Source organism: Oryctolagus cuniculus, chromosome 10, assembly GCF_051225735.1.
Source record: "Oryctolagus cuniculus isolate XC-2025 breed Fujian yellow rabbit chromosome 10, ASM5122573v1, whole genome shotgun sequence".
Taxonomy (NCBI): domain Eukaryota; kingdom Metazoa; phylum Chordata; class Mammalia; order Lagomorpha; family Leporidae; genus Oryctolagus; species Oryctolagus cuniculus.
In genome coordinates this window covers 93734633-93746650 of record NC_142876.1, presented here as the reverse complement: position 1 = coordinate 93746650, position 12018 = coordinate 93734633, and the positions used below count along the sequence as shown (strand labels likewise).

The following is a 12018-nucleotide window of genomic DNA, read 5'->3' as shown; positions in this document are numbered from 1 at the left end:
TCTTCACTCCCTGAAGATGAACAGCTTCCCACGACTTCTCCGAACTACTTGTTTCTGCCAATTCGCCAGCTGTGTGACCTCGAGCAGATCACTCAAGCCCTTGCGTCTTCACACCTCTACGCGACAGGTAAGGGTTCCTACCTCACAGGAACTGTGAGGCTTAACTAAGATACCGTGTGCGGCGTTGTTTGGCTGAGTCGGCGCTCACTACATGGCAGCTCTTGTACACTGCTCGTTATTACCCACCACAGAGGCTCAGCTCGGCGCGTAGGCGCTCGCAGGGCCTGGGAAAGGCGCGAGCCAGGACGGCGACCGGGTGGAGAGGCCGGGGGACACGCTTGCCACGCCCTCCAGCACGCCAGCCCCGGGCGGGCCCCGCCCCGGTTTCGATTCCACAGGCAGCACCGCCTCCCTCAGCGAAACGCGACACGTGACGGCTCTCCCAGCCACTTCCGGATCGCCGCGCTTTCCCGCACGTCCCCAAACAGCACTTTCAACAAGACCTTGGAGTCTGCTGTGTTCCTCTGGCACTCCTGTATTTTCCTTACGCCCTCATCATTCTGACCCAGGTTGAAGATAAAACGTAAGCTTCGTGGAATGAGAGACGGGCGTGGCTGCAGAAAGAAGGGTCAGGTAAGCGGGCCTGGCGAATCTGCGACGCAGCGAGCACTGCGCCCCTGCTCCTCAGCGGGCGGAAGTCGGCGAGTCTGAATGGATCCCGGAGCCGGCGGCTGCGGTTCCTCGGTCTCCATCTGACCCTGGGCCCGCCGCTCTGCTGCCGATCTTGTCGGCCTCTGGGCCACCAGGTTCATGTGGAGGCTCCCAGGTGCCCGCGCTGCGCTTCGTGGGGTGCGGACGGCAGTGGAGCGGCGCAGCCGGGCCGAGGCGGCGGCTGAGACAGCGGCGGGCGCCATGGAGCGCGCTGTAGTGCGCTGTGTGCCTTCGGAGCCCAAGCTGAGCCTATCGTTCGCTCTGGCCGACGGCAGCCACAAAAACATGCAGCGCGACCAGAGCGAGCCGCTGGGGCGGGCCCTCAGTCGGATCGCTACCAACGCCCTCAAGGGCCACGCCAAGGCGGCCGCGGCCAAGAAGAGCAGAAAGAACCGGCCGAACGCGAGCGGCGGCGCGGCCTGTGCAGGGCCCGGGCCGGAGCCGGCGGCACCGTGCGAGCCCGTCGTGAAGCTGTACTACCGGGAGGAGGCGGTGGCTGAAGATGTGCTCAACGTGGACGCCTGGCAGGACGGCGCGGTGCTGCAGATCGGCGACGTCAAGTACAAGGTGGAGCGCAACCCGCCCGCCTTCACCGAGCTGCAGCTGCCGCGTTACATCATGGCTGGCTTCCCCGTGTGCCCCAAGCTCAGCCTCGAGTTTGGGGATCCTGCCAGCTCCCTCTTCCGCTGGTACAAGGAGACCAAGCCTGGGGCGACGGAAGCAGAGGGCAGTGGCTCTTCGTCGTTGTCTGCCTCCTCAGCCCCATCTTTGGCTTGGACCGAGACGGGTGTGGACGAGCGCGTCTACACCCCGTCCAATGCTGACATCGGGCTACGGCTGAAGCTTCGTTGCACGCCAGGCAATGGGCAGCGCTTCGGGCCGAGCCGGGAGTTAGAAAGTGTGTGTCCGGTGGAGGCCGGGCCTGGCACCTGCACTTTTGACCATCGGCATCTCTACACCAAGAAGGTGACAGAGGACGCCCTCATCCGCACTGTCTCCTACAACATCCTGGCGGACACTTACGCCCAGACTGAGTTCTCGCGGACGGTCCTGTACCCGTACTGTGCCCCCTACGCCCTGGAGCTCGACTACCGCCAGAACCTAATCCAGAAGGAACTCACGGGCTACAACGCCGACCTCATCTGTCTGCAGGAGGTAGACCGCGCGGTGTTCGCAGACAGCTTGGTGCCCGCCCTCGAGGCCTTCGGGCTGGAGGGGGTGTTTCGAATCAAGCAGCACGAAGGCCTGGCCACTTTTTACCGGAGGTCTAAGTTCAGCCTCCTTAGCCAGCATGACATTGCTTTCCACGAAGCCCTGCAGTCCGACCCCTTGCACAAAGAACTGCTGGAGAAACTGGCCGTGTACCCGCTGGCGCAGGAGAAGGTGCTGCAGCGGTCTTCTGTCCTGCAGGTAAAGCAGCTCTGCCCGTCTCGCGTGCTCGCCCGATCTGGGCCGGGCTTGTAATTGACATGAAACTATCTAGACTTCAGTGCCCAGTGTGCTCGTCTGGCTTCTTCGGCGCAAAGTTCAGTCTCCATTCATTCAGCAGATACTTAAGAACATCCAGAGCGTGCCTGTCACGCTGCAGGTTGCCTGCTGCAAGGCTGGGACTTTGATGGTGCCTAAGACCTAGTGAGAGGACGGCGCCGCGGCTCACTAGGCTAATCCTCCGCCTTGTGGCGCCGGCACACCGGGTTCTAGTCCCGGTCAGGGCGCCGGATTCTGTCCCGGTTGCCCCTCTTCCAGGCCAGCCCTCTGCTGTGGCCAAGGAGTGCAGTGGAGGATGGCCCAAGTGCTTGGGCCCTGCACCCCATGGGAGACCAGGATAAGTACCTGGCTCCTGCCATCGGATCAGCGCGGTGCGCCGGCTGCAGTGTGCTGGCCGCGGTGGCCATTGGAGGGTGAACCAACGGCAAAGGAAGACCTTTCTCTCTGTCTCTGTCTCTCACTGTCCACTCTGCCTGTCAAAAAAAAAAAAAAAAAAAATTAAAAAAAAAAAAGACCTAGTGAGAAAGACACGTACAAAATCGGAGAAAATTAAAATTACCCGTAGGCTCAGTATACCTTCATTGAGCAGGGTGTTAGCTACCATAAAGCTTAATCCATCTTCATTTTAATTTTAGAAATTTATTTGACAGATAGTGAGAGAGAGCGAGACAGAGAGAAAGGTCTTCCTTCTGTTGGTTCACCCCCCAAATGGCCGCTACAGCTGGCGCTGCGCCGATCCAAAGTCAGGAGCCAGGTGCTTCCTCCTGGTCTCCCATGCAGGTGCAGGGGCCCAAGCACTTAGGCCATCCTCCACTGCCTTCCCGGACCACAGCAGAGAGCTGGACTGGAAGAGGAGCAACCGGGACTAGAACCCAGTGGGATGCCGGCGCTGCAGGCGGAGGATTAACCAAGTGAGCCATGGCGCACCGGCCCCCCACTTTAATTTTTTAAAAAACTTACTTAATTATTTGAAAGGCAGAATTAGAGAGAGGCAGAGAGAGAGGTCTGTCATCCACTGGTTCACTCCCCAAATGGCCGCAACAACTGGCGCTGAGCCAATCTGAAGCCAGGAACCAGGAGCTTCTTCCGGATATCCCACGTGGGTGCTTAGGCCCAGGCACTTGGGTCATTTTCTGTTGCTCTCCCAGGCCATAGCAGAGAGCTGGCTTGGAAGTGGAGCAGCCGGGACTCGAACTGGCACCTATATGGGAGGCTGGCACTGCAGGCTGCGGCTTTAACCACTATGCACAATGCTGCCCCATCTTCATTTTTAAAAACATGTTCATTGCATATTTGTCCAAATTTTTTAAGTAAATTGATGTTCAAAGTAAAAAGAGTTGCTCCCGTCTCTTTTTTAAGCACCTCCTAGGTTTCTTGCACTTGGATGTAAGTTCATTTAATTGAATCCACGCAATTCCCTATGAGGTGGATGGTTTTACCAATAGGAAGCTGGCTTAGAAAAGTCTCCCAAGTACACTGCTGTGTTACAGTGCATATCCAAACCTAGGTCTGCCCGCCTTCAGTCACTGCACTTCCTGCTTGGAAACACTGTCCCCAACCTGTGTCAGCATCTAAAGTGGATTATTTTCATATCAGCTTTATGGGTTGGACTATGAATAAAACATATTACACTGACCTGTGTATGTCCTAAGAACAAATCAGATTTCATAATATTGATCTTAGTTCACCACGGGAACGATATGGACTACCATTTGAGTTTATCATAGAGTCTTTTTTTTTTTTTTTTTTTTTGGTGACAGGCAGAGTGGACAATGAGAGAGAGAGAGAGAGAAAGATCTTGCCGTTGGTTTACCCTCCAATGGCTGCCGCGGCTGGCCCGCTGCGCCAATCCGATGGCGGGAGCCAGGTTCTTATCCTAGTCTCCCATGGGGTGCAGGGCCCAAGCACTTGGGCCATCCTCCACTGCACTCCCTGACCACAGCAGAGAGCTGGCCTGGAAGAGGGGCAACCGGGACAGAATCCGGCACCCAGACCGGGACTAGACCCCGGTGTGCTGGCGCCGCAAGGCGGAGGATTTAGCCTAGTGAGCCGCGGCGCCGGTCTATCATAGAGTCTTAACTAAAAAATTAACATGGGCAGACACCGACTAACTCTTGGCACCTTCCATTTGTTTTAGGTTTCAGTTCTTCAATCTACAAAGGACTCCTCTAAGAAGATATGTGTTGCTAATACTCATCTCTACTGGCACCCAAAAGGTAGGTTTTATTTGGTTTCACAAGTGACTTACATATGGTTACTTAAGGTTGCTAGAGCTGTTTTATAAAAATATGTGTCTTGAATGTCACCCAGGTCTGTAGTTTTTTTGTGTTTTTTTTTTGTTTTTTGTTTTTTTTTTTGTTATGTTTTGTTGTTGTTGTTTTGTAAGCTAAAGCAGGGCTGGGGAACATCTGGCCCGAGGGCTGAGTAAGGCTAGTGAAATCATTTGGTCTGGCCCTACCAACACAACCTCAGGCAGGACTCAAAATTCAATAAATCTATAGCAGGCTACTTTTTAACTTAATTTTGTATGGCTCTCAAATGATAATATAAATATCCAAATGGTCCTTGACAGAAAAAAATTTCCCCACCCCTGAAAGATAACTTACAAAATACTTACTGTGATTTTTTTTATATTCATAGGTGGGTACATTCGGCTCATTCAAATGGCAGTCGCCTTGGCTCACATTAGACATGTCTCATGTGATCTGTATGCCGGCATACCAGTTATATTTTGTGGGGACTTTAACAGTACACCATCAGCAGGGATGTATCATTTTGTTATCAATGGCAACGTTCCAGAGGACCATGAAGACTGGACTTCTAATGGAGAAGAGGAAAGATGCAACATGTCTCTCACACATTTCTTCAAACTGAAGAGTGCTTGTGGTGAACCTGCTTACACAAATTATGTTGGTGGCTTTCATGGATGTCTGGATTACATTTTCATTGACTTAAATGCTTTAGAGGTTGAACAGGTGATTCCATTACCTAGTCATGAAGAAGTTACCACCCACCAGGCCTTACCTAGTGTTTCCCATCCTTCTGATCACATAGCACTTGTATGTGATTTAAAATGGAAATAGATTTGTGTTTAATGGAATTTCTTTTAAGTCTGAAAAAGAAATGTTACTTTAGTAGGAAATGCTAATCAAAGCTTATATCTAACCTTTAATGAGGCAAATCAGAAACTAAGGCAAAATAGTCATACCCTACTAGTTAAGTTGCAGATGTCTCACTGGGAGACCACTCATGTTTTGCATCATATACTTTCTCTACCCTTCTTTTCCCAAATATATTTATGACTAGCAAGAAGAAAATGGAATTATTGGATACATTTTTCTAAGTGATTTTTAAGTCAGTAATTAAGAATTTTTTTAACAACCATTTCAATGATTTTATAATTTTTCGTTCATCACATACATTTTAAACTGAATCATGTTTATATAATTAGGGGGGAAATACATACAGATAAGGTAAGAGACCTGCATTCTGCAGGAGTAACATTAGGGTCTACCTCTACCTCAATTTGGTCGGCAGTTTAATACAATTTCAGAGCTTTGACAAAAGATTACAATACACCATCAACAATTCTTACTGCTTCTTCTTTTTAACTAACACAGTATTTTGTTGTTATGATTTTAGTTTTCAGTATATGGTACAAATGAGTACAATTCTTTTTATTACTGCAGCTCATTTTTTTTAGGATGCAAGCACAATTTAATATTCAAAATGAGTAGCAACATACTCAATGTGACCTCATTATATCTAATTCTTGCCCGTGGAACATACTTCTAATTCAGCGGGGCTGTTTCTAACTCAGCAGGGCATTTGATCATATGGGCACAGAATCTTTATGAGAACCTGCTGCTGATGTGGGGTTAAAATTTTTGATGAACCATTGAGCATTTCTATGCTAAATGCATTATCAAAATTGTCCATTTTTATAGAGAAAGGGGAACAGTGGAGCTTTTCAGCACCTCTGATGTAAAAAGCTATTCTTTTTATAGACTTCATTCAGCTTTATAGTTTGAAATACAGGGCAAACGTATATATAATTTATATTCTGTAAACAAAATGTGAAGGCAGACTTTAAAATTAGAAATGCCAAGCAGTGGTCCTAGTGTCCAGCCTCAACTAGCCAGTGAGGTTTACTTCATTTACCGCCATGCGTTTGCAGTTCTATAGTGGTGCCTTTTTTTGATGTTCAGGCTAACTGTAATGTTGTCTTGTATTTCTGCATTTCACTTCTAGCTTAAGTATTAAAAGCCTACTCATCTCAAGAAGAGCTCTGATTTTTTTTTTCAGTCATGACAGCAGTTACTGCAGATTCTTTAATCTGTAAACCCTTAAATCTGTCACAGCTCTCTTGATAAAATTGTACTTTCATATTTTGCTCACCATCAAATGTGTCATTAACTCTTGGCTTAGTAAGTTTGAGAACAAAAGTTTTTACTTGCACTTGAGAGCAAACTTCAAAGAACTTAAAGGTTAAGGTAACGGTTTCTAGGGATCTTATTTAGAAAAGGCTGTAAATATAAAATTGATACTACCGAACTGTGCCTTCCTAAGTAACTTTTTGTTAATTTATGATGGGTGGGTGTTTGGCCTTGAGGTTAATACTTCTCTGTTCCATATTGGAGTGCCTGGGTTTGATACTGAGCTTCTGACTCCAGTGTCCTACTAATACAGAGGCAGCACTGATGGCCCAAGTAAATCGAGTTCCTGCCACCTACTAAAGATACTGGATTGAGTTCTTGGCTTCCAACTTGCAGGCATTAGGGAGTGGTGAACCAGTGGATGAGAGCACTCTGTCTCAAATAAAAAGAAAAAAATTGTAATTACTCATGCCCATGAAAAGCATATAGATCTTATATTAACACCGTGGCCAGACAGAATGAACTCTGATCAGAAAAACTAAACACTTAATCATGCATTCCATATCCTGAATCCTTAAATTTGATATCTGCTCATTCAGTAGTTCACTCAGATTGTTCAGATATTTCAGAATACTGGGATATGGAATGTTGTGAACTGCCATGTATTCTGGCCCAAACTTTAGAATCCAGATAGATTAAAATGATTGGAGTTCAAAGGTGGGGAATACATGAACTGCATACTGAATTTCCTTGAACTCATTAGTTAGAATACAGTGTTATTCAGAAATGCCTAAGTGTTTAAAAGATATCTTTGAATTTTTTTATTACATTTGAACTTTGTGGTATATTTAATTTTAATAAAATAAGTGAAATCTAGCAACTCTGTGGTAAGCCACATTTATGATGTTCAGTTCTTGTAACATTCCAACATTTTTTATTGATTATGAGTGTTAGAATTCTTTCACAGTTGCCATTACAGCCAATACACATGCTGATAGTCTGACTATAAATTGTCATCTTTTTAAACTTCTGAGTACTAAAATCACTTGTTTCAGATTTCCAAGAATTGCATTAGATGTAAATTTTCTTTAGGACTTAAGTGTGGTTCTCCTCAGAACATGCTGGTTTCAGTCTGGAGATGGAGCTCTGAGGACCATAATAGAATAGAGAGGGGACGGTCCAGTGAGCTAACATCTTGAGATCTTGTATTCTTTAGCTATGAAATAAATTCGTTTGATCGGGACAAACACAATCCATATATAATGAAAATTAAAAGTCTACACTGTTTATCACAAGACAACTCATAAGGGAAAATCTCTTATGAAATATGGCTAATACTGATTTTTTTTAAACAATTCAAAAAACAAATTTTCAAAATGTTAATATTTTACTCAATATAGTACTTGCAGGAATCTAAATGGACATTGGGTTTTGTTTTTTGGCTGTTGTGACAGGTGCTGCTGTGAACATTCATGTTCAAGTTTTTGTTTGAACATGTTTTTTGTTCTTTGCTGGTTTATATAGTAATTCTCTGGAAATTGCCACACTTTTCCACAGTGGCTACACTATTTGCATTCCTTCAGCAATGTAGATGGGTTTTTATTTCTACACGTCCTCACCAATTTTCTATTTTTCTCTTTTTAATATATAGCTACCCTACTGAATGTGAACAGGTTACCTCTACCAATGCATTTTTTTTTTAAGATTTTATTTATTTGAGTTACAGAGAGAGGTAGAGACAGAGCAAGGTCTTCCATCCGCTAGTTCACTCCCAGATGGCTGTAACGGCTGGAGCTGTGCCAATCTGAAGCCAGGAGCTTCTTCGGGTCTCCCACACAGGTGCAGGGGCCCAAGAACTTGGGCCACCTTCCACTGCTCTCCCAGGCCATAGAGAGGTGGATAGGAAGAGGAGCAGCTGGGACTAGAACCGGCACCCATATGGGATGCTAGCGCTTCAGGCCAGGGCTTTAACCTGCTGTGCCACAGCGCCGGCCCTGACCAATGCATTTTTTCAATTATTTGGTCTTAATGTCGCAGTTAGGAACTCAATTATCTCACAGGATTTTTCAGCTTCCTTATGTGTTTTTCCAGGGATCTTCATCAGTAATTCCCATTTATTTTTAAAATCATGTGTCAGGTCAAAAAGGTTAGTCACATTGCTTTTGTTAATGACATTTGGTATAAAAATACCAAAGCCCTAGAGTGTAAATTAGCAGTGAGATGCCTACAATAAGTAATTTTAGAATGTCAGTTTAGGGACAGACATTTGGTCCAACAGCTAAATAGTCATGTGGGATGCCCACGTCCTGTATCAGTGTGCCTGGTTTGAGTCCTGGCTACTCTGCTTCTGATTCAGCTTGCTGCTAATATACATCCTGGGAGGCAGCAGATGATGGCTGAAGTACTTGGGTCCTGGCTACCCATGTAGGAGCCCCAGAATGAAATCCCACCTCCTGGCCTGGCCCAACTCTTGCTGTGAACCAGCAGATAGAAAATCTGTCTCCACCTTTCAAACATTTCCTTTTTGATTGTGAAGTGGCATCTCAGTGTGGTCTTAAATTTGCATTTCCCTGATGGTTAGTAATACATTTCTGGAGAAATGTCTATTCAAAGCCTCTAGCCCATTTGTTGTGTTGTTACCCCTTCAAAAAGACACACAAAAAAGCCAAGTAACAAAACTCCCTCAAAACCCTTGCTTCTTAAGGGCCACCTAGGAGATAAACCTTTGCTTAACACATTCCTGTTAGCTGAATGGCACTTAACCCATTGTAAGCTAAGTGGTCAGTTCCTAAGACAGCTCCCTGCCTACAAAAGGCCAAGAGCTAAGCCATGTGACAGTGAGGATTTGTATGTCCAATAAAATAGAAATCACTGACAGAGCAGGAGGGAACCTAACTCCACTCTCCTTTAATACAGAGATGACCTACTCTAGGCATCCACTAAGCACAGCTACCTTATTCTTTGCCGAAGTCTAGATAATTGTTTTTGCTTTTCTTATGATCTTATAGAAACCATTCTAAGACTAAGGGATATTTTTCTAAAGGTAAAAAAGCAGCCAGTCTACTGATAGTGATAAGCTAATTCAGGTATCCAGATAATGTAGTGTCTGAATATATAGTATAAACTTAGTAATTCAAATAAATCTGGGCCTAGTCAGCCTTACTTCTTAAATGCAACTTCTATATAAAGGCTGTCTGGAAGTTCTTGATGTACTGGTACTATCCCTTCACCAATTCTGTTGATCCTTGGTGAACTGCTGGTAGTAGATTATTTCTAATCATACTGTCAGAACAACCTTCTGAATAGGTGATGAATGGTTCACTCCTCAAATGCCCACAATGGCCTGGACTGGGCCAGGCTGAAGCAACTCAATACAGGTTTCCCATGCAGGTGGCAAGGACCCAACCACTTGAGGCTCCCAGGGTCTGAATTAGCAGGAAGCTGGAACTGGGTGTTTGAAGAGAGAAAACTCAAACCCAGGCACTCCAATAAGTGATGCAGGCATCCGAAACCAGTGGCTTAACCCACTAAGCCAAAGGCCCGTTCCAAGTTTTCATTACTGAAACATCCAGCATGTCACCAGGAACTAGAAGCAAATGTTTCAACAAGTCAGACGGCACTTTTCAGAACTCCCTAAGAACCACAAATTTCATTTTAAGAAACTATTCCCAGCGACCTGAAAGTAAAAAGACCCTCTGAGACACTGATCTTTTCAAGATTAGGGTGATGTATTTCATGTTTTATTTTCAATGGAGAGTATTAAGGCAAAGGGCAAACACCCAACAGAATTTGAAATCTAACAAAATATCAAGACAGAAGAGTAGCTGATAAGCTAGACAAAAAACGAGGAATATTATGAGCCAAAAAAAAAAAGTGTATTAGATGGGGACTGAGTAGAAAATGGTGCCATTTTCAACTCATCTGCCAGTGAGCCATTAAGGGAACCACAATTCCTCTTCAGTCTCTGTTAACATACTTGACAATTATTTGATAGAATTTTTTTTTGTAAATCTAGGGGTATAATCAACCATTCTATGTAATAGGGGAGGTCACAGAGACCTCTTATTGACTGGCTCGAACAGTAAGCACTGAATCTTGACAGCATCAAGCATTTCATAATACTGGACACTTCAGTCAATAAGGACCATGACAATGACGTAAGATTTTAAATGTGGAAAAGAATTCTAGGGCGTTCTCTCAATTTATGATTTTTTCCAAAGTATTTAATCATCTCTATTTGAAAAAAAAATTTTTTTTTCAGTTTTTAAAAAACATATAATACACAAATTGAAGAAAAAGTAATTTCTCCAGGGTAAGTCAAGGCTTTCCTTTTTAAAAACAGGCAATCTTAGAAATCGTTTTTTAGCCTACTTGGTGAAAATTGGGCAATTTCCATTTCTTACAGCAGTGATTTTCTAATGCATAAGAGCTGCCTTATATCACAACTAAGATTATAAAAGTTTTCCTCCTTACAGTCCATGAAAGCACCTTTTACTTAAACTGAGTTTTAAAACTAGTGGTGAGAAGTGAACATTTGGTGTAGCAGTTACTAGGTTGCTTGGGATACTTGCATTCCATACTGAAGCACCTGGGCTCAAGTTGCAGTTCTGCACCCAACTTCAGCTTCCTGTTAACGTGAACCCTGGAAAGCCGCAGGTCATGATGGCTCAAAGCAGTTGGATCCCTGCTACCAATGTGGGAGACTCGGATTCAGGAGCAGCTTCCCTGCTTCAGCCTGGCCCAGCTCAGGCCACCAAGGCATTTGCGAAGTCAACCAGAGGATGAGAAATCTCTTCCTTCCAAATAAAACAATCTTACAAAAATGAATGGTGGCTAATTTAACTATGATCCTAACACTGAACTTACTGATGTTTCCCATCTCCTAGTTGACACCCCATCAAACACACTGGGATAAGTGTTAAGCCTATCTGGTTAGGTGAGTCCTTGGGCCACCCACATCCCACATTGGAATGCCTGGGTTTCATTCCTGGCTTTGGCTCCCAATGTCAGCTTCATGCCAGGCTAGACCCTGTGAAACACAAGGTGATGGCTCAAGTGACTGAGTCCCTGAGGTGAGAGATTTGGATTGAGCTGCTTGCTCCTCGCTTGGCCCTGCCCAGTCCTGATCATTGCAAGCTCTGGGGAGTAAACTAGTGGATGGGAGCTCCTTTCCATCTCTTGAATTCAAAAGAATAAAACAAAACAATTACACATACTGTACCATATTTTAGTTTTATCTAACAAGAAATGAGACCTCTTATTTAGAAGTAAAAAGGGAGACTTCATTTGATAGGCTTGAAAAGTTGCACTTAAAAATGACATTTTATCTTGGTAACTTGTTTTTGATAATCACCAACAGCTTAGTTCCAATTTCCTTTTCCTTAACCCAGAAGGTTTCTTTTTTTCTTTTTTCTTTTTTTTTTTTTTTAACAGACAGAGTGGA

General features: G+C 44.9%; 1 protein-coding gene across 1 annotated transcript; it reads left to right on the top strand.

Moving 5' to 3' along the window:
- Positions 1–508: 508 nt before the first annotated feature.
- On the top strand, positions 509–6479 carry PDE12 (phosphodiesterase 12). Its single transcript, XM_002713262.6, has 3 exons — positions 509–2121; positions 4337–4415; positions 4840–6479. The coding sequence occupies exons 1-3, from the start codon at positions 811–813 to the stop codon at positions 5280–5282; spliced, it is 1833 nt and encodes a 610-aa protein (XP_002713308.4). The 5' UTR covers positions 509–810; the 3' UTR covers positions 5283–6479.
- Positions 6480–12018: the final 5539 nt, after the last annotated feature.

Excerpts from the sequence above, each read along its gene's own strand:
- PDE12 (XM_002713262.6), top strand. The coding sequence starts at position 811 with ATGTGGAGGCTCCCAGGTGCCCGCGCTGCGCTTCGTGGGGTGCGGACG. Across the intron at positions 2,122-4,336 it reads AGCGGTCTTCTGTCCTGCAG|GTTTCAGTTCTTCAATCTAC; the intron begins GTAAAGCAGCTC and ends CATTTGTTTTAG. Across the intron at positions 4,416-4,839 it reads TCTCTACTGGCACCCAAAAG|GTGGGTACATTCGGCTCATT; the intron begins GTAGGTTTTATT and ends TTATATTCATAG.